Here is a 22,747-nt window from a genome sequence, read left to right as displayed (position 1 = left end):
TGATTTGCATAGACACGCCCCGTACCCTTGGCCACGCCCCTCCGCCCTCCTCTGCCTTCTCGCGTCTGGTTTTTTTTTTTTTCGCTCTTCTTTTCTCTTTAATTTTCTTTTCTCTTTAGGTTTTTTTTTTTTTTTATAGAATCGTAGAATGTGTCGGGTCGGAAGGGACCCTTAGAGGCCGCCTAGTCCAGCCCCCCGCAGAGGGCAGGGACGGCTTCAGCTACATCAGGTCGCTCCGAGCCCCGTCCAGCCCGGCCTTGAACCCCCCCCAGGAACGGTGCACCCCCCACGGGGACCTTTTGCTGGTTAAAGACAGAAGGATCGAGCTCCTGCACTTCACCGCGGTCGTCGCTCCGATCCCCTGCCGTGGCCACCGTGGTCTCCGCTCCGCCGGAGGTGACTCTCCGCTTCCCTCGCTACCGGCTGCGGGAGGTACCGGCGGCGGGTCCCGCTTCTCGCCGGCCCGAGGAGACCAAGGGCACCGCCGAAGGAGCCCCAAAACCGGGGCTGTTGTTGCCGCCGCTGCTCCCGTTCCTCCCCCGGGGGTCCCTTTGCCGGGGCTTTTCCCACTTTTTGGGGAGTTTTTTTTCCTGCCCGGCGCTGGGTGGGCGCAGACCCGCCCCCGCCCCAGGACGGAGGGGACCGAGGTGTGTTTGTGGGGGGGTTTATATCCGAAAAGAGGAGAGAAAAGTTTTGGCGACCAAAACAACCCGGTTTTCGGGGATGCAAGCCCAGGGCGACAGGCCCGTGCCCGGTCCTGCTGGCCACGCTGTTGCTAATAGAAGCCAGGATGCCGTTGGCCACCTCGTGGCTCATCTTCAGCCCGTTGTTCCGTCCCCTTCTGTTATTCCGCCCTTTTTAAAACCCGGGGGGGGTCCCCCAGCACCCGAGGGGAGGCCACGGCAGGGCCGAGCGCGGCGCAACGAGCCCCTCGCTGGCGTTTGAAGCCCCCCACGCCGGGAGGGGGGGGTTTGTCCTCTGGGCTGGGGTCCCGTGAGCTGCTGGAAGCCACAAACACCCCGCCACCACCCCGAGACGTTCCTGCAGGGGAAACCGGACCGGAACGAGGGGAGAAAACAGGAGAAAGGAGAGGAGGAAAAATAGGTGAAAAGAGGAGAGAAAAGGGGAGAAGAAAGAGGAGAGAAAATAGATGAAAAAAGAAGGAGGAGAGAAAAAAGATGAAAAAAGGAGGAGAGAAGAGGGGGGAGAAAAGAGAGGAGAAAAAGGAGAAAATCAAAGCGAGGAAAAGCTGCTTGGAAGCCGCCGCGCTGCTGGAAAGCCACGACATAGTGGCCGTTGCTGAAACCCGGTGGGACGAATCCTGCGACTGGAACGCGGCTATCGACGGCTACGGGCCGTTCCGAAGGGACGGGCGAGGAAGGGGGCACGGGGGTGTTGCCCTCTACGTCAAGCAAGGGACGGAGCGTGGAGGGATGTCCCTGAAGAACAGCCAAGAGGAGGCCGAAAGCTTATGGGTGGGAGTCAGGGGCCGAGGCGACGCGGGGAACCTGGCGGTTGGTGTCCACCACAGGCCGCCCGATGAAGGGGAACCGGCTGGTGAAGCCGCCTTCCCCCAGCTCCAGGAGGATACGTGCCAGACCAGGAGCCTAATCGGGACCCTGGATTTTAGGAAAGCAAACCACCGGCTCTTCAGGGAGTTAGTCACTAGGAGCCTCCCCCCCCGCCAGGAAACGGTCCTCGGGGACGAGGGGGGGACAGAACGGAGGTGGCAGATCTCCAAGGGCGCTTTCCATGGAGCACAAGAGCTCTCGATCCCCAGGTGGAAGAAATCAAGTAAGAAAGGGAGGAGGCCGGCAGGGCTGAGCTGGGACCTGCTGGTCACGCTAAAGGGCAAGAAGGAACTGCAGGGGCAGAGCAAGCGGCACCAGGTGCCCTGGGGAGAGTATGGGGACGCTGGTGAGATGCGCCCCCAGAGTCCTGAGGGAATTGGCTGGTGGAGTTGCCAAGCCGCTCTCCGCGATATCTGAAGAGTCACGGCAGTCAGGGGAAGGCCCTGGCGACTGGAAAAAGGGACACATTGGTCCCATTTTTAAAAAGGGTAGAAAGGAGGACCCTGGGAACTGCCGCCCTGTCACCTCTGTGACAGGGAAGATCACGGAGCAGATCCTCCTAGAGGCTCTGCTGAGGCACATGGGGGACAGGGAGGTGATTCGAGGCAGCCGGCGCGGCTTCACTGGGGCGAGTCCTGCCTGAGCACCCTGGTGGCCTCCCACAGCGGAGTGACCGTGTCGGTGGACAAGGGGAGAGCAACGGACGTCGTCCGTCTGGACGTCAGCAAGGCCTTTGACACGGCGCCCAACACAACGTCCTTCTCTCTAAGTTGGAGAGATACGGATTTGATGGGTGGGCTGTTCGGTGGACGAGGAACTGGCTGGATGGTGGCACCCAGAGGGCGGTGGTCAATGGCTCGACGTCCGGATGGGGAGGGGTGACAAGTGGTGTCCCTCAGGGAGCCGTGCTGGGACCGGGGCTGTTCAACGTCTTCGTCGATGACGTGGACAGTGGGATCGGGGGCACTCTTGGCACGTTTGCCAACGACACCAAGCTGAGCGGTGCGGTCGATGTGCCAGAGGGACGGGATGTCACAAACCTGATGAAGAACGACTGAGGGAGCTGGGGTTGTTCAGCCTGGAGAAGAGGAGGCTGAGGGGAGACCTCATCACCCTCTACAACTCCCTGAAAGGAGGGTGTAGAGAGATGGGGGCTGACCTCTTCTCCCTGGTGACAAGTGATAGGACGAGGGGAAACGGGTTCAAGTTACGTCAGGGGAGGTTTAGATTAGATATTAGGAAACATTTTTTCACTGAAAGGGTTATTAAACATTGGAACAGGCTGCCCAGGGAGGTGGTGGATTCACCATCTCTGGAGGTGTTTAAAAAAAGGGTAGATGGGGCACTGAGGGACGTGGTTTAGAAGCGGCTTTTGTCAGGGTAGGTTAAAGGTTGGACTCGATGATCTTAAAGGTCCCTTCCAACCTCAGCGATTCTATGATTCTACGATTCTATGTCGTCCAGAGGGACCCGGACGAGCTGGAGAGGTGGGCCCGAGCGAACCTTAGGAAGTTCAAGAAGGCCAAGTGCGAGGTCCTGCACTTGGGTGGGGACAACCCCCGTTATCAATCCAGGCGGGAGGACGACGGGACAGAGAGCAGCCCTGCGGAGAAGGACTTGGCTGGGGGGGGTGGTCCTGGTGGATGGGAAGCTGGATGTGAGCACGCAATGTGTTCTCGCGGCCCAGACGGCCGATGGCATCCTGGGCTGCGTCAGGAGAAGCGCGGCCAGCAGATCTGGAGAGGGGATTCCGACCCTCTGCTCCGCTCTGGTGAGACCCCACCTGGAGTCCCGCCTCCAGCTCTGGAGCCCTCGGCACAAGAAGGACACGGAGCTGTCGGAGCGGGGCCGGAGGAGGCCACGGAGATGATCCGAGGGCTGGAGCCCCTCTGCCGTGAGGACGGGCTGAGAGAGCTGGGGGGGGTCTGTCACGTCCCACCCCCAGGAAAGAGCAGGGGTAAGTGACTTCAGATTCGTAAATTAACAATGGTGTGGACTAAGGTGAGATAAATCTCCAGGTGCATATAGAACCATTCAGGAGCTTCCCAAAATGGTTAGTGTAGGCCTTAACGAGTCCACGATAATTGGTTGGGTGTATAACGAACGATGGCAAGCGGCGGGGTGTGCGTCGCGGTGCGGAACAACGGGGATCGGGCCACTTCTGGCAAGCGGCGCTTAAGGTCGTTACTTCGCAACTCTAACCGTTACTTAACAATTCTGAGAGAAAAGAGAAACTGAGGGAACAGAGAAAGGAAAAGACGGAGAAAAAGACAGAGAGAAAGAGATCGCCGGTCCTGGTTCCAGCGCCTTTTTCAGGGAATCTTCCCAGGCACAATCTTCTTTCTTGGGAAGAACCTTCCCAGGCACAATTTTCTTCTATTTTTTCTTCTTTGTTCCCCCGAGGGGCACTTATTTGCCCCGTTTACGTTTGCGGAATGAGCACAGTCCGCCCCCGCCCTTGCCAGGGACAGCCTGGTCTCAGGTTTCTCCCTTCTCCCGGGTGACGTGTGCCGTGATTTGGGTGGCGAGAGACGCGTGCCACGGTCGCACGTGTTTAGCGCGCTCTCTATAACCTTCATGAGCGCATGCAGGGGTGTGCGCTTTCCCGCGCGTTCCGCGGATAACGAAGCAGAGGTCGCTCATTGGACACAACGGCCTGGAGAGCTGAGAACTAGCGAGCTCGGCGCACGAGTGGCAGAACCCTCCTGTCCTCACGAGACGGTTCTCCCACACGTCTGGGCGCCAGAAGCTTGAGCCTCATCGGCTCTTTGGAGGCCGGGCCTGCGTTATTTATTTCCTTGAGCGTGTCTGAGGGTTCCACCGAAGGCTTGGGGGGGCTCCTGCCCCTCGGCAGGGAATTACAGTCCGTCCCTTACACCACCCCGTGGGCCAAACGCTCCAAGGTTTTCTCCGACCATTGTGGTCTGAACATAGTGTATAAGGTACTGGGGAAAGAAAAGAGAGAGAGAGAGAGATCATAATTTCTGTAAGGCCTAGAATTAAATCCCACCATGTCGCAAGGCCGATATTTACAAGGCATTTTCTCCAGCCCGTCACTCCTAAGGATTCCAAGACGGAGCACGACCATGAGAGTGGACGGTAGGAGTAAAGAGAACAAACACGTAGTCATACCTCACATGACAGCAATCCCTGCCATTAAGAATATAAATCCCATCAACAAAACAATTCCAATCGGTACCAGCCACTTTCCCCACCCCGTGGGTCCCAAAGTCTGCAAAAGAGACGGGATCCGCGGTCCAGGACTCAGTCCGTCGAACCGATCCTTCGGTTGGAGCGACCGGAACGATTCTCTGGTCTTATCCGTGACTTCATTCATCCTTGCACGGGCTTCTCCTACGGCGGTGGTGGCGTTGTGGGTGGTGAGAGAGCGTTCGCTGTCAGCCGGATTTGGCGTGCCACACACTCCTCCTTCTTCAGGCGCCAGCAAGTGCAACGCTAATTGGTTTTGGCGCGTCATCTTGGAGGCTTCTTGTGCATTTAATCCTCCAAAAGCACATCTAAACGTATTTAACTGAGAATACGACTTACTAGAACCGTTGGTTAAGGACTGATAACAAATTTGGTTCCATAAATATTCTCCAACAGAATTGCTCGGAAGTGGATACAAAAGCCCTGGAGTGTCAAAATCCGCGCCCTGTTACTTTTCCGCGGTCGACCCTCCTTCTGGTCAAGAAAAAGGGGGTCTTTGAATTATTTTCAATATTTTTGTGAGATTTAGACTCATCGTTGTAGATTTGGACTCTTCCGTTGCGGAACTAGGGAGGGCGACGCGCGTCCCCTAGTCCGTGCGGTTCCAAACGCGCATAAACCTTTGCGTCGGCTCCTGGGCCAAAACTGGGGTCCGGATTTACGACGGGCTGAGGCGAGATTGTACCTCCGCTGAGTAGGAATACAAACTTCTCCCGCTGCCCACACACGTACGCCGCTGGGAGTCCGCAGGGTTTATATCCCTTTTAAAAATAAAAAACAATCGCAATACAGTGAGGGAAAGGTTAAGGCGGCAAGAGTTGGGTCGTTCTGTGGCGCGTCTCTGAGAGGTCCACGCAAAAGGAGCGGATTCATACAACAGGAGACAGCGGGAGACAAAAAGTTGTGCCTTGTTTTGTTTTTTCTTCCTGACCCCCCCCCACCGCCCTCCCCCACCCGTTTTTTTTTTTTCTTTTGTTTTCTGGCGTGTTTTTAGGTTGCTGCCATCCCACTGGATTTCCTGAGGGGTCAATTTCTTTCGTTTTTTTTTAACACACTCGAATGAGCTTCTCAGTTCCTTCGGCCGACAGCAGATTCCTAACCCCGACGTTCTTCGGGTGGGGTTCAAACGGAGCCGGGGGGGCGGGGGGGGGAAGTTTTACGAGCGCTTTTGGGGGGGGGGGTTCCCTCCTCCTCCGTCTGCCGCGCGTGTGGCAACAGCGACCTAACCGCGCGCCGCTTCCGCGCTGCGGACCGATGGGCTGTTGCCGGGCGATTCTCCCGGCTGTGGCAGGCGCTGACGCCGTGGAGGAGCCCGCGTTGGCGATCGGATGCCGGTAATCAGCTGTCAGTTGCCATTTCCCACGGGGGATTGGCCACACCAGGGAGTTACAGGGCGCGCGTGTGGGGATGATCGCCCCTTGCTGTCGTACTTCGGCTGTCGCCGGGACCATCCCTTCCCTCGCTCCCGGGGCCTGGCGTAGGGCTCTACGGGAACCGTTCTGGAGAGGGGAGCTGCAGGCGCCTGCTGTAAAAGTTTCCCAGGGACAGCAGGGAGCCCAAATTTCCATTCCCTTCCTTTTGAATCCACCCAGGCTCGTCCCCTTGAAAGACCAAGTCCCAAGATATTCATGGGGAAGGTTCCCAAAATCACGAGAGCCTTCGCTGCAGTTTCATTTCCGGGTAACCAGCGCTTAACCTGGGGCCGTTGGCTGCGGCTTAGAGTTTCCAAAAACATCTGTAACCCAAATCTGTTTTTTTTTTTAATCATGGCGCTCAGCAACATCTGCTCGGAGTGCCGAGACCTGAGCGCCGGTGTCCACTAAAAACATAACTGGGGTTTTAAAAGGGCCAAGGTAATGAAAAAGTCTCCTCCGCTATTGTCCGTGAGCCGCCTCAGGTGAACGCACCGGCCGTCCCCCGGCTCACTCACGGCGCCTCCAGTTTCCCGATTTGAGATCAATCGAGTCCTCCTCAGGGGCAGCTGGTATCCGAGGGACGGTTAGCACCGTCTTGCCATGTTTCGTTTCTGCTTCGCCTTTCTCCTGGAGAAGAGAAGGCTCCGGGGAGACCCTGGAGCCCCTTCCAGTCCCTCAAGGGGCTCCGGGAAAGCTGGGGAGGGACTCTGGAGCAGGGAGGGGAGCCGTGGGACAAGAGACAGGGGTTTTCAGGTAAAAAAGGGGAGATTTAGGTGAGGTATCAGGAAGAAATTCTTGGCTCTGAGGGGGGTGAGCCCCTGGCCCAGGTTGCCCAGAGAAGCTGTGGCTGCCCCAGCCCTGGGGGGGTTCAAGGCCGGGCTGGACGGGGCTCGGAGCGACCTGATGTAGCTGAAGCCGTCCCTGCCCTCTGCGGGGGGCTGGACTAGGCGGCCTCTAAGGGTCCCTTCCGACCCGACACATTCTACGATTCTATAAAAAAAAAAAACAACTAAAGAGAAAAGAAAATTAAAGAGAAAAGAAGAGCGAAAAAAAAAAAACGAGACGCGAGAAGCCAGAGGAGGGCGGAGGGGCGTGGCCAAGGGTACGGGGCGTGTCTATGCAAATCAGAGCGCCGGGCACCTCCAGGGGGACGCCGGGACACCCCGCTGAGGGGGAATTCGGGGGGCGGCGGGGGGTCGGTGTCCCAAAATCCGGACGGAACGTGCGGAAACGAGTGGGGGGAAGAGCGGGGAGCGCAGCGAAGGGGCGGGTATCGGCAGAGGGGGAGTCACCGCGACATCGGTGTGAGTGGTTGTCCGTGGGGTGCGGTGGGTGGTGGAGGTGCAGTATCGCTTCTCGGCCTTTTGGCTAAGATCAAGTGTAGTATCTGTTCTTATCAGTTTAATATCTGATACGTCCTCGATGAGAGGACTTTATATTAAACGGATTTTTGGGCTCGGGAGTTGGACCCGGAGCTTGCTCCCTCCGCTCCGCGCATCGTCCCGGTATTGCAGTGCCTCCGGGAACGGTGCACCCCCACCCGGGGACCTTTTGCTGGTGAAAAATAGATGTGAGACACAGTTAACCTGGGCTTGGAAATATTTCTTTATCCCCCGCTCCGGACAGGGATATCCCGGGGTTTCACCGACCCGGAATCCATTCACGCACGATGAGACTCGGCACTTACCGGCCACCCCACGCGTGGCTGCGCTGGGATCCCTTCATTATCCATCCCAGCGCAGCAGTCACCGATCTTAATTACACACGTGCCTTCATTAATACCTAATCATTTGAGAAATCCGCCTGGAAGGAAACTGCCCGTGGCGGGGTGGGGGCTTCCACCTCCCCAGCTCCGAGCTGAGGATGGGCCGCCCCCGCGGTCTCTTCCCGGGCAGGACGTGGACACCCGCCCTCGGGGTTAAACCCGAAAAGAGCGAGATTTTTTTTTTTCCCTTCCCCTTTTTCTTGTGGTTTTTATTATTTTTTCCCCCCACGGTGGCTCGGCCGAGTGGCTGCGCTCAGAGCAGGGAACAATCGAGCCGCCTGTTCAGGTCACGGCTGGGAAGTGCATTCAGAAAAGAATTATCTCCCTCTTCATTCTGTCGTTAACCACTGAAAGGTCCCCGGGTGGGGGTGCACCGTTCCCGGAGGCACTGCAATACCGGGACGATGCGCGGAGCGGAGGGAGCAAGCTCCGGGTCCAACTCCCGAGCCCAAAAATCCGTTTAATATAAAGTCCTCTCATCGAGGACGTATCAGATATTAAACTGATAAGAACAGATACTACACTTGATCTTAGCCAAAAGGCCGAGAAGCGATACTGCACCTTCCGCACCCACCGCACCCCACGGACAACCACTCACACCGATGTCGCGGTGACTCCCCCTCTGCCGATACCCGCCCCTTCGCTGCGCTCCCCGCTCTTCCCCCCACTCGTTTCCGCACGTTCCGTCCGGATTTTGGGACACCGACCCCCCGCCCCCCCCCGAATTCCCCCTCAGCGGGGTGTCCCGGCGTCCCCCTGGAGGTGCCCGGCGCTCTAATTTGCATGGACACGCCCCAGATCGCTGTAGCCCCGCCCCTCGCCGGCTCCGGTCACTTTTCTCTCCTTTCATCCTTTTCCCCCTTTTCTCTCCTTTCTCCTCTTTATTCTCTTTTCGCTCCTTTTCTCCTCCTTTTTCTTCTCTTTTTAATGCTGTCTTTTCTCCTCTCTTTTCTTTTCACTCCTTTCTCCTTCTCCTTTTCTTTCTTCTTTTCTCCTTTTTAATTTTTCTCTTCTTTCTCTCCTTTCGCCTTTTCTTTTTTTCCTCCTTCTCTCTCCCCTTTTTTCTTATTCTCGCTCCTCTTTTCTCCTTTGTTCTCTTTTCCCCCTCTTTTCTCCTCTCCTTTCCCTCCCCTTCTCTTCTTTATTCTCTTTTCTCCTCTTTTCTCTCCTCTTTTCTCTTTTTTCCTTTTTTCCCTCCTTTTCTCCCCCTTCCCTTCCCCTCCTCTCCCAACACGGTGCTGCCGCTCCAGCCAGAGCCGGACCCTGATGTGGGAGAAGGGGCTGGAGCAGCCGAGAAGGGGCTGAGGAAGCCGGGGATGGGGGGGCTCAGCCTGGGGAAAAAGGGGCCGAGGGGGGACCCTCTGCTCCCTCCAAGGCCCCGAAGGAGCTCAGAGAGCGAAACCTCTTGTCACAAGCGACGGCACGGAAGGAAACGGCCCCCGGTCGCGCCGGGGAGGGTTATCTGGGAGACGGGGAAGAATTTCTTCCCCCCAGGGGCTGCCCAGGGAAGGGGTCGAGTCTCTGGAGGGAGCTGAAGGACGTCGGGGACAAGGGACAGGGGTTAACGGTGGGACTCGACGCTCTGGAAGCTCTTTCCCACCCTAAACCATCCCCCGACTCTGTAACAGAAGAAATCAGGACAGAACAGGCTGAAATATTTGGGTTGGGAGGGACGGACCCCGCTCGTCTCCCCCCACCCGCCTGGGGGCTGACCCAAAGCCGACGCCGGATCTTCAGGGAAATGTAAGAAATAAAAACCTCATGGGGGGGGGCGAAGACAGAGCCCTGAAAGTCATTTCTGTTCCTCACTCCCCTCCCCGGCTCGCTGCTTTCCTGAACTCTCCTTCTTTTCCCTTTTTCTCCCCCGAAATCCAGCCGCCTCCCCCGCCCCGACTCAACAGGACCCACCTGCCCCCGGAGAGCCCACGCGGGGACACGACTGCAAAACAAACCTTTTACTGCCAAAAATAAAACCCTCTCAAGAGACAGAACCCCCCGCCACGTCCCCTCCGTTCTGGGGCTCCGTGCCCCCCGCCGGCCCCCAGCCCAGGCGCCGCCGCACCGCGCCGGGCAGAAAACTCTGCAAAAAGTGAAAAAAGTCCCGAAAAAGCGGCCCGGGGGGGGTTGGGGAGGGGACCAGGCGCAGGAGGACCCGCGTCTCCCGCCGGGTGGTGGCCGGGCGGGCGCTGGCCTCGAATTGCAGCAGCGGCTGCGGCGTCCCCTCGGCGTCCCCTCGTCCCACGATGGTCTCCGAAACCTTCTGCTCCAGCTCCAGGGAGTCGCCCTCCGGCTCCTGGGCATCGTCCCCGTGACGCAGCTGACGGCGGACGCGGCGTCGTCCCGTCCACACGCGGTGCCGGACGGCGCAGCTCCAATTCGCCACCGCCGCCTCCTCGGGGACGTTGGGACGCGGTTTCTTCCCGCCCGGGAGCGCGGAGCCGTTTGTCACCTCCGACCGGTGACGCTTGGAACCCACCACCGCCGTCTCCTCCACGTCCGGCTCCGCGTCTTCCTCGGATGGCGCCGAGTCCTCCGGGATCCCGCATTCCTCGTTGGAAGCTCTCGGCGTCTTCCCGGCGGCGCAGTCGCACTTGAGAATGTCCCTCAGCACGAAGGCGATGGCGGCACAGACCTCCCAAAACCAAGGACCGCGACCAGCGAGCTGCCGGCAGCCGCCGGCGACATCCAAAGGGATGGAAATGAGGAAAACGCCGGCGTTGCCCGCTCCCGGCTCTACCGCGCCGGGTTGGAAGAGCCGCGTCAGCCCCCAGGCGCGGCCTTTGCTGGATTTGCGGCAGTATTGCAGGCTGCGGCAATATTTGGCGGCGGCGCGACAGCAGTGGCCGAAACGGGCGGCCGTTTTCTCGTTGACGTTGGCCGCCACGTTGTGGCTCAGCTCGAAGGGGTCCTGCAGGTTGAAGGGTCCCAATTTCAAGCCCTCGGGGACGTCGGGGGACGGCAGCGGCAGCGCTCGACCCTCCCGCAGCGAAATGACCTGCCCCGCCAAGTCGAAATCCCCCAAAACGTGGAAAAATTGGGCCAGCAGCGAACCTGGGCGGGGGGAGAGAGAGGGGTGAGTAGCCGGGATTTGGGGACGCCCCCCCCCTGGCCCCCACAGTGTCCACCCCCCGACACAGTGTCCACCCCCCGACAAGCCCGGCCCTCACCGGGACTCTCGGTGTTGGTGCTGGGCTCCAGCGACGCCGCGTCCCGGGGGAAGCTGCAGTCCCATCCGCCCACCACGGCGCGGTCCTCATCCCCTGCAGCGAGAAAAGCGACGCTAAGAAGAGGGGCCCCCCCCCGCGAAAGGGGGACAAAGGGACAGAGAGGGGGACGTTACCTGCCACGTCACGCAGCCGGGCGACGGTGGGGAGCACGGGGGGGCTGCGGGTCTGCAGGAAAAAGAGCACCAGCAGCGTCAGGGCGTAGTTGTTGAGGAGGGGACCTCCCCCAGAGGGGTTTCCTGCGGGGGAAAAGATGGCGTCAGAGCCACGCCGTCACCTACCGAGGGGACACAACCTCGCCGCGAAGGCCGTCACCCGCCGAGGGACCGAGGAGGACACCCCCCCCGGGACGTTGTCACCCGCTGTCACCTGCCAGGCCCTGCTGCTTGGCCCAGAGCCGCACGGCGTAGACCAACGGCCGCACGCGTTCGTCCGCCTCGGCGCAAAGCTGCAGGAAGCGGGTGTTGAGGAGCGCCAGCCTGCGGGGACGGTGGCATGAGGGGACAAGGACACGTCACCGGAGCCAGGGAGAGGAACCCTCCCCGCCACATCCCACCCTCCCCCCGGACCTGTTGTCGATGGAGATGTCACCCGCCAGCCCCGATTGTTTGTGACAAAACTTAACGACAGGCCGCCGGGCGGTGGGGACGGCGCGGACCCGGCGGACGCCCGGCACGCAGCGTCGCAGCACGGTGGCCACCAGCTCCAACACCTCCGGCGCCGGCGTCACCGCCAGGTCGATGTCGCTCAGGATGGAATCCTCGGAGGCGGGAAGGTCTCGAGTGGCCGCCGCCTGGAGGGATTTGGTGGGTTCCAGGTCCAGGAGAAGGTCAAGGTCGCAGCCGTGGGCGTCGAAGCCGTTGACGGAGGAGCCGAAGGGCAGCACGGCGCAGCCTGAGCGGGGAAAAGAGGGAGGCGAGTGCGTGAGGAACGCGGCCCTGTCACACGAGGGACGCGGTGGTGATGGCCCAGGCTGGCCCGAGGGACGTGAGACACGAGGAATGGGGCCGGGGGGGGCCGGGGCGGGGGGGCGCTCACCGGGGAAGAACTCGGTGAAAACCTCCTGGAAGAGCGTCACCAGGAGGTGCCGCACCCGGCGCTCGGCCTCGCTCAGCTCCAGCAGCTCCACCAGCCGCGACATTTGGGTGTCCACCTGCGAGGAGACCTGTCACCGGCCAGCCTGGGACGCTTCCCCTCCCCCTGTCCCCCCCCGGCAACGTCCCCAGGGTCACCCACGGTCCCCAGTGTGTTCCCACACCCCTGGGAGACACTTGGGAGCCCCCAAAACCCCTGGAACCCTCCCAAATCTCCAGGACACCCCCAAACCCCTAGAAGGGCCTCCAGACGCCCTCCCAAATCCCTGGGATCCCTCCCCAAATCCCCAGGAGAGCCCCGGGAACCCCCCAAATCACCAGGGCCCCCCCCAGGTCCCCAGGATCCCTCCCCAGATCCCCAGGAGAGCCCCAGGAACCGCCCCAAATCCCTGGGATCCCTCCCCAAATCCCCAGGAGAGCCCCGGGAACCCCCCAAATCACCAAGGCCCCCCCCCCCCCCCGTCCCCAGGATCCCTCCCCAAATCCCCAGAAGAGCCCCAGGACCCCCCCAGTCGAGCTCCGGGATCCCCCTAAGTCCCCAGGATCCCTCCCCAGATCCCTGGGAGAGCCCCAGGAACCCCCCCAAACCCCTGGGACCCCTCAAGGGGGTGCCTGTCGCGCCCCCCCCACAAGCCCCCACTCACGTCTGAGGCCTGCCAAAGCTCCTGCTCCAGCCGGGCCGGGCCGAGGGGCTCCCGGCGGGGGCTGCGCCCGGAGGGGGGCCCGTAAACGAACCCCTTTTGCTCCCGGGGCCGGACGCGGAGCCGGTGCCCGTCCAGGTGGTGCCGGGGCTCCGCCAGGGCCCGCTCCCGTCCCGCCGCCTCCCGCAGCTCCACGATGGCGTAAGCGCCCTAAAACCGGGGGGTGGAGAAACACCGTCAGCCCCTCCCGGTACCTCCGGTGCGTGTGTCCCCCCTCCCCCGGGGTCGCCCCCACCTTCTCTTTGTCCATCACGACCGTCGCGACATCGCCGTAGGTACGGAAATAGTCGGCGAGTTCCGCGCCTGAGGTGCCGCGGGCGAAACCGGTAACGAAGAGGCTCCGTTGTTCCTGGGCCCGGCGTTCGGCCCGCAGAGCCCGCAGCCGCTGGTGCTTCTTCCCCCGGAGGTGCTCCGCCAAGCTCGGCCCTGCACCGGGGGGAAAGGCAGCGCCGGTAACCGGTAAACCGCAGCCCGCCCCCCCCCCCGGCAACTTCGATGGCCGCCACCGGAGACGACCTCCCCCCCGCACTCACGGTTGGCGGCAGAGACTTGGCACAAGCGGCAGCGGAATCCGCCCCGAGGTTGAGACTCCACGTCGGGATCTGCTACCGGGTCGGGGAGGAGACCGGGAACGGTACCGGCACCGGGGAGCGGGTCGGGAACCGCGTCCGTATCTGGGCCGGAGCTGGGGTCTGTCTTCAGGCCGGTGTCCGCCTCCGTGGCTGGGCAGGAGCCGGTACTAGTACCGGCGACCGGGCCGGGATCCGCTTCTGGGCCGGTGTCCGCGTCCGTGGCTGGACTGGAGCCCGTGCCGGTACCGAGAACCAGGCCGGGACCCGCCTCCACGGCTGGGCCGGGGCCGGTGTCGACGTCCGTGGCTGGGCCGGGGCCGTTACCGGTACCCGCCATGTCCGCGGCACCACCGGCGTCCTCCCACTCCCGCTTCTCTCCACAACTTCCGCCGGAAGTAGCCCGTCCCATCTACGTCCCCCAAAGAACTTCCGCCAGAAGCGACTCGCACCCACCTAGCTCCCCCGGAAACGCGACCCGACAGAAACGTTCCGCCCGCCGGTATCTCCCCCCCCAGTAACTCCCCCCTCGCCCGGTGCCGCTTTTTGGACCCCGGTGAAGAAAAATCGTCGTTTTTGTTTATTTCCTGGCGCTACAGAACCGGGACAGCCCGAGATACAAAACCGGGGGGGTTGGGGGGCGGGGGACGTTGCTCCACGTACAAAAGGGGCCCGCGGCAGGGGTGGGGGGTGTAAAAGGGCAGGGGGGGGCACCGGACCGGCACCGGGACCCCCCCCTCCCCCGGCGGATATTTCTATGGAAATAAAAAAAATACAAAAGGGGCCCGGCCCGGTGACGGCGGGGGGGGTGAGGGGTGTCAGTCCTCGAGGACGATGGGCTCCGAGGTGCTGGCGGGGTGGGGGGGCGCGGGGGGGGGGCAGGGACCCTCCCCCCGGCCTCAGGGGGGGCCCCGGTTTCACCTTGAGGGGGAGGTTGGGGCGGCGGGCGGCCCGGCGGAGCTCCAGGTGCGTCAGCGCCTTCCGCAGCGCCCTGGCGGGGAGGCGGGGGCAAAAAACGGGGAGGGTGGTTGGAAGGGACACCCCCACTCTGCCCTGTGGGCCCCCAGATCGACCCCCCAACCCCCGCCCCATGATCCCCCTAGAATCCCAAGCCCCCCCCTTCTGACCCCCTTGTCCACCCCACAGCACTGCCCTCTCCACCACATGGCCCTCCCCATATGTCTCACCCCCTTCACCTCATGGCCCTGTGGACCACCCCCCCCCGCCCCACAGCCACCCTCTGTCTGCCCCACGGCCACCCCAGATCCCCCTCTCTACCCTTCAACCGCCCCCTCCTCTACCCCCCCTCAGCCCCAGCTGCAGCCCTGCGCCCCAGACCCCATAGCCCACTTCCAAGCCCTCATAGCCCCCCCTGCCAGACCCGGTAGCCCCCTCCCAGACCCTGTAGTCCCCCCTCCAAGCCCAGTAGCCCCCTCCCCAGACCCCATAGACCCCTGCCCCAGGCCCCATAGCCCACTCCCAGACCCCTTAGCCCCCTCCCACATCTCTTAGCCCCCTCTCCAGAACCTGTAGTGCCCCCCCAGTCCCCAGAGCCCTTAGCCCCCTCCCAAATCCCCATAGCCCCACTCCTGCACGCCATAGCCCCCTCTCCAGGCACTTGTAGCCCCCTCCCACATCTCTTTAGCCCCCTCCCAGACCCCACAGACCCCTGCCCCAGGCCCCATAGCCCACTCCCAGACTCCATAGCCCCCTCCCAAACCCCGTGGTCCCCTCCCAAGTCCCCACAGCCCCCTCCCCACACCCCGTAGCCGCCCCCCCCGGCGAACCTGGTGTCCTTGGTGGCCACAAAGACGACGGGGTTGGGGGCGTCCGCCGGGTTCAGCTTCTGCCTCTTGCTGGCGGGGGGAGGCCCAGCGCGCAGCCCCGCCGCCAGGGGGCGCCCGTTGGCCGAGAAGGGGAGGGCCCCGCCCCCGACCTGGGCGGCAGCGTCAGGCCCCGCCCCTCGGCCAATCGCAGGCCGCCCTGGCCCCGCTTGGCCCCGCCCACCCCTGCCCGGAGCTGTCACTCAACTCTCAGTCCTCCCCCTTGTCAATCAGCCCGGGCCCCGCCCACAAGGCCCTTTCCCCAACCAATCAGGGCCAGCCCTGTTCCCGCAGGCCCTTGTCAATCACCCCCCAGCTGACCCCACCCCTTTCCCACTGGCTCCACCCCATGTCAATCATTCCAAGCCCCGCCCCATCATTCAACCTAGGCTCCACCTCCCACCAATCATCCCATAGGCTCCAACCCCTGCCCATCATCCCCCAGGTCCCTCCCCTGTCAATCACCCCATAGGCTCCACCCCCTGCCCATCACCCTGAGGTCTCACCCCTGCCCATAAACCCATAGGCTGCACCCCCTGCCAATTACCCCCCTGGTCCCACCCCCTGTCAATCACCTCATAGGCTCCACCCCCTGCCCATCACCTCCAAGCCCTGCCCCAGCCCTGCTCCCACAGGCCCCTCTCCCTGTCACTCCCAGCGAGCTCCCGCCCCCTTCAGTGCCCCCATACCGGGGGGTTGGTGGCCCCTGCTGCCCCCTGGTAGCCCCCCAGGTGCCCGTACCCGTACTCGGGGGGGGCGGTGGCCCTCGCCGGCCCCCTCATAGCCCCTCTTGCCCACCAGCCCCGCCAGCCCCCGGCTCTGGCTCAGCTGGTTCCGGTTGATGGGGGTCTTGGTGCCGCGCGGCGTCTTCGGCTTCAGGGGGGCCTGTGCGGCTGCAGGGGGGGGGTGGAAATCAGGGGGTTAGGGGCTGCCCCACGGCTCCCCCCAGCCCCACAGGACCCCACCCCCACCCCCTGGGCAGAGCCCCAAAATCCAGCCCCACAGCCCCAGTGGGGAACCCCACCCCTGTGTGTCCCCCAGCTGCTCCCCACCCCCAGGGAACCCCCCCAGACGCCCCAGGGCCAGACCCTGCACCCCCGGGAGCCCCCCCTGTGTCCCCCACGACAGCCCCACCCCAGGGCTGGACCCCACTTCCCTGGGGACCTCCCCCCCGTGAATCCCTGGGGACCCCTCCCTGCACCTTCCCCCCAGCCAGTCCCTCCACTCCCAGGGAATCTCCCAAATTCCCAGGGACACCCCAGCACCCGCCGGACACCCCAGGGACCCCCCCCAGCACCGCACCCCTCCACCCCCAGGGACCCCCCCAGCACCCCCAGCCACCCAAGGGCTGCACCCCCCACCCCCAGGGATGCTCCCTGAAGCCCCGGGGACCCCCCCAGCACGCTCGGGGACCCCTCCTGCACCCCCCAGCCACCCCAGGGCAGGATCCCACACCCCCAGGGACCCCCCCCCCGGCCCCCCAGCCCCTCACCCAGCTCCTTGACGATGGCGGCGAGGGGCAGCCGGGCCAGCGGGTGAATCTTGAGGGGAGCCTTGGCAGCCTTGGGCAAGCGGATGGAGCCTGCGGGAGTAGGAGGGGGAGCAAGGGGATGAAGAAGAGGGTTTGCGAGGGTGGGGGCCGTGTCCCCCCTCCCCCAACCGTCACCTACACTCGGCCTTGATGGCGTTGGCGTTGATGGGGGCGTAGGGGCGGCGGGCGGCGCGGCGGGGCTGCAGGACGTCGCGGCAGAGGCGGCGGGCCAGGCGGGTGAGGCGGGTGGTCTGGAGCAGGAAGGTCTGGCGGTTCTTGGCCAGTAACTTGGCCCGACTGGCGCTGGTGGTGTAAGGGGAGAGGCTCTGCGCTTCGGGGCGCGAGAGGTGACCCCGGGAGTGGGGCTCCTGCAAGGAGAGAGGGGGGGACACGCACACACAAGGACAAAAGGACCATCATTAAGGAGCTCGGTGAGGGTGCTGGGGGGCGCTGGGGGTGCAGGGGGCGTCCCCAGGGGTGTGGGGTCCCGCCCTGGGGTGGCAGGGGGTCCCTTGAGGCTCAGGGGGGGTCCCTGGGGGTGGTGGGTCCTGCCCTGAGGTGGTTGGGGGCTCAGGGGGGGTCCCCAGGGGTATGGGGTCCAGCCCTGGGGTGGCTGGGGGGTCCCCTGGAGATGTGGGGCCTGGTGCGGGGTGGCTAGGGGATGCAGCAGGGGTCCCTGGGGGCTCGGGGGGGTCCCTGGGGGTGGTGGGTCCTGCCCTGAGGTGGTTGAGGGCTCAGGGTGGCTCCCTGGAGATGTGGGGCCTGGTGTGGGGTGGCTGGGAGGATGCAAGGCGGGGGTCCCTGGGGGCTCAGGGGGCGTCTCTTGGGGTGGTGGGTCCTGCCCTGGGGTGGCTGGGGGTGCAGAGGGGGTCCCCAGGGGTGTGGGGTCCGGCCCTCGGCTGGCTGGGGGGTCCCCTGGAGATGTGGGGCCTGGCGTGGGGGACATGGTGGGGGGTCAGTGGGGTGACCGGACCCCCTGAGGCTCACCGAGGCGCTGCGGGCCGCCCCCTCCAGCTGGGTGGGGGTCTTCAGCCCCCCATATTTCTTCCAGTAGATCCAGCAGGAGGCGCAGAGGCGGCATTGCATGTTGGGGGGGCCCCAGGCGTACCACTGGGCAGACTGGGTGGCTGTGGGGGGAGCGGAGGTGGGTATGGAGAACCCCCCCCAGGGTGGGCAGAGACTCTGCTGCCCTCCAACACCCCCATCCTGCCCCCCAGCCCCTACAGCGGCCCTGCTGCCCCCCATCCTGCCCCCTTAACCCCCCCATCCTGTGCTTCTAAGCTCTATATGTCCCTACTCCTACCCCGTAGCCCCTATAGCAGCCCTGCTGCACCCCCATCCTGCCCCCTAACCCCCCCATCCTGTGCCCCTAACCCCTATACATCCCTGCTCCTGCCCCACAGCCCCTATAACTGCTCTCCTGTGCCCCATCCCGCCCCCTTAACCCGCCCCATTCTGTCCCTGAGCTCTATATGCCCCTATTCCTACCCCACAGCCCCTATAATAGCCCTGCTGCTCCCCGATCCTGTCTCCTTAACCCCTGTACGTCCCTGCTCCTGCCCCCCTGCTGCCCATGACCTCCCCACCCCTATAGCCCCCCGTCCCCCCACCCCCCCCTCAACATCTAACCCCCCATTCTGCTGCCCTCAGCCCCCCAACTTCCTCCCAAGAGCCCAGACCCACCGGTGCCCCCCATCCCAAGACCCCCCCCACTCCAGCATCCCCTCGTTCCTCCGCCCTAGAACACCTCACCCCAGCGTCCCCCCATTCCCGCTGCCCCAGGACCCCCCCTCCACCGCACACACACCCCCCAGGACCCCCCCACCCCACTGACTGTGGCAGCTCTCGCAGGTCAACCCCTTCTGGAAGCCGGCCCCGTTCATGCCGGGTTTGGAGCCCACCGAGATGATCTGGTTGGGGTTTGGCTTCGTGCTGAGGAGAAAGAGGGGGTCAGGGGGGGACCCACCTTACCCCTCCCAGGCCTAGGAGGGGCTCCAGGCCCTCCCCCAAGGCCCCCCCGCCCCCAACTCACTAGGTGGGGATGTAGACTTGCTTCAGCTTGCTGTCCGCCTCCGCTGCCTTCAGCCTCTTCTGTGAGCAGGGACGGTGTTAAGGCGAGTTGGGGGGACACTGTGGGGACTTGGGGCAGCCCCTCCATGCTGTAGGAGCCCCCCCAGGCCGCAGCGGCCCCCCCCCCCCCCCCCCCCCCTTACCTGCTGGATGTAGCGGTCGGTGGTTTTCCACATGTAGTAGAACTGCACGATGCTGGCCAAGGATTTCCAAGGCAGCTGCAGGGAAAGGAGTGAGTCCTCACACCGGGGGGGTTCCTTTACCCTCTGTCCCCCCCCCGCCCCAGTCCTGTGGAACTCCCCCCTCCCAACTCACAAAGTCCTGCCGGATGTCGTTGAAGTCTTTCCCATATTTTTCCAGCGCTTCCTCGAAGAGCATGGCCTCAGAAGCCGACCACTCTTCCATCTCATCGCGGCACAGCACCGGCCCCCCCTGCGGCACCAGCGTCGACATGGCCTTGGCCAGATCGTAGCCGTTGCGCTGCAGCGTGTCCATGGCGTGGAACTGGGGGAAAAAACGGGGGGGGGCACAGAACGGGGAGGGGGGGATCAGGAGGAGCCCCCCCTCACCACGGAATCAGGGTCCTCCCGGCCCCCCCAAATCTCACCAGCGTGATGTCCCGGGAGGCGGCAGCGGCGCTCATGTGCAGGCTGGGCTGTCGGATGGAGCTGCTGCAGTCCAGGGCACGCGCGAAGGTCCCGACGGCTCTGGGGGGAAACGCAGAGGCGCAGGAGGGTGTCAGCAGGGTCCCCCCCGCCGTGTCCCCCCGCACCCCCCCGGCTCCAGCTCACCGTGCCACCACCAGGAACTGGTCGATCTGCCGGTCCGTCAGGGGGTTGTCGGGGTCCCACACCTTCATCTCCATTTTCTGCTGGTTTCGGTTGTCCGATTCGCCTGGGGAGAGCGTGTGCGTGGGGTCAGGCTGAAATCCCTCCCCCTTCCACAGTCTTCCCCCCCCGCCTCAAAAAACACCCACACCCGTCCCCCTCCCACACCTTCGGCCAGCCGGTCTGGGATTTCTGCCTGGTACTTGCAGCCGACCCGGATCTCGCCCTGGTCGGCCAAGAGAGTTTTCTGCACGGGGTCAAACACCAGCGAGTAGAAGAAGCAGTCCTGGGGGGGGGGCGGGGAGAAAAAGGTGGGGGGGGGGCTCAGCTCAGTGAGAGCCCCCCCCCCCCCTCCCAAATCTGCCCCCTGCCTTGTGTGGGTGTGGGGCTCACCTCCTTCTCCAGGTACTGGCCAAGAATGTCGGTCTCATTGAGGAGCGTCACGCTGCACTTCCCCCTGTGGGGCACAGAAGTGGGGGGGGGGAGTGGTGGTGGTGGGGCATTACAGGGTGATCCACCCCCCTGGTGGGCCCCCCCCCCCCCCCCCGACCTCGACACGCACCGTATGTGGGTGGCCGGCAGCGATTCGAACTGCCGGGAGAGGAAAAGCTCGCGGTGCTTCAGCTGGTGACGCTGCTGCTCCGTCATGGTGGGCTGCTTGGACTCCTCCTCGAACTCGCCTGGGCGTGGGGCGGGGGGGTGGTCAGAGGGGGGCCCCCCCCCCCACCACCGTCAAGCTGGGAGGCGCATTGTTCTCCCAGCAGCCCCCCCCCGGATTTTGGCAGCAGCCCAGGCCGAGGGGGGGAAGGGCGGGGGGGGGGGGCAGGGGGGGTGCAGCGCAGCCCAGCTCACGCGTGCGGGAAGCCCTGGGGGCCCCCCCAGCAGGGCCAGACCCCCCACCCCTGGTGTCACCCCAGGGACGGTGGATTGGGACAATCCGGCTCCCCCCACCCAAAGTTGGGGGGGGGGGGCGTGTCACAAACACACACACCCCCCCCCAGCACCCTCAAGGAACCGAACGCCCTGAGGCAGGAACGGCAGCAAGCCGGCGTCTGCCCCCCACCACACCCCAGCCCTATGGCAAGGGGGGGCACAGCCCCAGCCCCCCCCGCACCCCTCCACAGCCCCCCCCCGGCGTGCAGCACCCCTCCAGAGCCCCCCCCCCCGCCCCGGGACGCAGCACCCCACGCTCACGGGCATTGCTGTCGGCCAAGCTGTTGAGGCTGCTGGAAATGTCCCGTCGGCGGAAGAGACACACCACCTTGGCCTCCACGTTGCCATTGGCGGTCTGGGGTGGGGGCATAAAGGTGAGGAGGGGGCAAAGGATTCCCCCCCCCCAACCCAGGGAATAAAAGGGGGGTCCCCAAGGCTCTGTGCCCCCCTCCCTGCCTTCCCCGGGGGGGCAGCTGCTCACTTTGTTGAGCTCCTCGATGCGGCGGACGAGGTAGGGGTTGCTGGAGGAGTTCTCAAAGTAGACGTAATCTGCAGAAAAAAAAAGGGGGTGGTGGTGAGGGGAGCCCCCCCGGCAACTCCCCTTCTTCCTCTAACAAGTAAAGGGAGGGGCTCCTTTTTCTTCTCAAAAAAATGGGGCGGCATTTCTCCGCACAGACACAGGGCCACCCGCCTTCTCACGGTGACGGGGGGCTCTTCCTTTACCCCATGGGGCCCCCAAAACAGGACACCCCCCCCCCCAGCAAAACGGAACACCCCCCCGGCTCCTCACAGACACTGGGACCCCCTTTATTTTGCAGACACCCTGCTCCAGCCCCGCGCTTACAGACCAGGGGTCCCCCCCCCCAAGGTGGGGGGGGACGGGACGACACCCCCACCCCCACCCCCCCCCCCCCAGAGGCCGGGGCTCCCCCTCACGGGTCTCTCTTGTCACAGACACAGTATTGCCCCCCCCCAAGAGCCCCCCAAACACGGCGGGGGGGAGACAGTGTCACCCACCTCTAGGCCTCAGGGCCCCCCGTTCCCCTCACATTACCCTCCCTCCTCCTCACGGGCCCCCCCGTTCCTCACGTCCCCTTGTGAGCACCCCTAATCCCCCCACAAACACTCCCTCCTCCTCACAGACCCCCCCTCCGTCCCTCACGACCCCCCCCATCCCTCACGGGGACCCCCCCCCTTCCCCTTATGGGACCCCCCCTTCCCCTCATGGGACCCCCCTACTCTCCTCACCAGAACCCCCCCCTTCCCCTTATGGGACACCCCCCTCCTCACAGACCTTCCTCCTCCTTACGGGCTCCCCTAATGCCCTCACAGGCCCCCCCAAACCCCTCACGGGCCCCCCCAATCTCCTCACCGGACCCCCCCCCTTCCCCTTGTGGGACACCCCACTCCCCCAGACGTTCCTCCTCCTCGCGGTCCCCCCTAATGCCCTCACAGGGCCCCCCAATCCCTTCACGGTCCCCCCCGTCCCTCACGGCCTCCCCCGTCCCTCACGAACCCCCCTCTTCCCCTCACAGGACCCACCTCCCCCGTCCCCTCAGAGGCGCGGGGCCCCGATCCCGTTCTCCCCTCACCCCCGGCCCCCGCTCACCGCCGACGCGGTACATGTTGGCCGCCATGGCCGCTCGTTGGGCCGCGCTACCCCCGGGCCCGGCCCCGGCCGCGCTTCATCGCCTCCCGCTCCCGCCGCCTCCGCACCGGCACGACCCGTTCGGCCGCCTCCGGAGAGCTTCGGGTAGCTTCGGAAAGGGTTCGGGCGCTTCCGGAGAGACCTCGGGAACTTTCGGAAGGGATTCGGGTCTTTCCGGAACAGCTTCGGGACTCCTCGGGGAGTCTTCGGCTCTTTCCGGAACAGCTTCGGGACTCCTCAGGGCGGCTTCGGGTCTTCCCGGAAGAGCTTCGGGTCTTTCCGGAGCAGCTTCGTGTCTTTCCGGAAGAGCTTCGTGACTCCTCGGCGCGGGTTCGAATCCCTCCGGAAGAGCTTCCGGCTCCTCCG

At 64.0% G+C, this 22,747-nt stretch overlaps 2 protein-coding genes and 2 non-coding genes across 5 annotated transcripts; 1 reads left to right on the top strand and 3 right to left on the bottom strand.

The window, feature by feature from the left end:
• Positions 1 to 7,544: 7,544 nt before the first annotated feature.
• LOC134508116 (U2 spliceosomal RNA) lies at positions 7,545 to 7,735 on the top strand. Its single transcript, XR_010068980.1, has one exon. It is a non-coding gene; the product is annotated as a U2 spliceosomal RNA (small nuclear RNA).
• Positions 7,736 to 8,324: 589 nt separating this feature from the next.
• On the bottom strand, positions 8,325 to 8,515 carry LOC134508112 (U2 spliceosomal RNA). The gene has a single exon (XR_010068976.1). It is a non-coding gene; the product is annotated as a U2 spliceosomal RNA (small nuclear RNA).
• A 1,386-nt stretch (positions 8,516 to 9,901) lies between these two features.
• On the bottom strand, positions 9,902 to 13,989 carry TUT1 (terminal uridylyl transferase 1, U6 snRNA-specific). 2 transcript variants are annotated; one of them, XM_063319174.1, is made up of 9 exons: positions 13,514 to 13,989; positions 13,216 to 13,406; positions 12,924 to 13,130; positions 12,224 to 12,338; positions 11,755 to 12,079; positions 11,555 to 11,664; positions 11,302 to 11,424; positions 11,129 to 11,221; positions 9,902 to 11,012 (listed from the first exon to the last, which is right to left on the bottom strand). In XM_063319174.1, the coding sequence occupies exons 1-9, from the start codon at positions 13,959 to 13,961 to the stop codon at positions 9,940 to 9,942; spliced, it is 2,685 nt and encodes an 894-aa protein (XP_063175244.1). In that variant the 5' UTR covers positions 13,962 to 13,989; the 3' UTR covers positions 9,902 to 9,939. The 2 variants fall into 2 exon arrangements, with proteins under 2 accessions (XP_063175244.1, XP_063175245.1); XM_063319175.1 differs by having other exon boundaries at positions 11,135 to 11,221.
• Positions 13,990 to 14,352: 363 nt separating this feature from the next.
• MTA2 (metastasis associated 1 family member 2) lies at positions 14,353 to 22,723 on the bottom strand. The gene is given in 19 exon segments (XM_063319180.1): positions 14,353 to 14,439; positions 14,441 to 14,540; positions 15,337 to 15,485; positions 16,114 to 16,265; positions 16,865 to 16,954; positions 17,043 to 17,271; positions 17,891 to 18,030; positions 18,738 to 18,835; positions 18,936 to 18,994; positions 19,117 to 19,191; positions 19,289 to 19,477; positions 19,581 to 19,680; positions 19,765 to 19,867; positions 19,969 to 20,086; positions 20,194 to 20,257; positions 20,363 to 20,480; positions 20,995 to 21,088; positions 21,215 to 21,282; positions 22,343 to 22,723. Coding segments are annotated over 19 exon segments (2,046 nt in total). The 5' UTR covers positions 22,371 to 22,723; the 3' UTR covers positions 14,353 to 14,367.
• Positions 22,724 to 22,747: the final 24 nt, after the last annotated feature.

Source organism: Chroicocephalus ridibundus, chromosome 31 (assembly GCF_963924245.1).
Source record: "Chroicocephalus ridibundus chromosome 31, bChrRid1.1, whole genome shotgun sequence".
NCBI lineage: Eukaryota > Metazoa > Chordata > Aves > Charadriiformes > Laridae > Chroicocephalus > Chroicocephalus ridibundus.
The sequence above is the reverse complement of the archived record's forward strand: the minus strand, read 5'-3'. Positions and strand labels throughout refer to the sequence as shown.

Excerpts from the sequence above, each read along its gene's own strand:
- TUT1 (XM_063319174.1), bottom strand. The coding sequence starts at position 13,961 with ATGGGACGGGCTACTTCCGGCGGAAGTTGTGGAGAGAAGCGGGAGTGG. Across the intron at positions 13,407-13,513 it reads CCAAGTCTCTGCCGCCAACC|GGCCGAGCTTGGCGGAGCAC; the intron begins GTGAGTGCGGGG and ends CCCCCGGTGCAG. Across the intron at positions 11,425-11,554 it reads CAAGCAGCAGGGCCTGGCAG|GAAACCCCTCTGGGGGAGGT; the intron begins GTGACAGCGGGT and ends TTTCCCCCGCAG.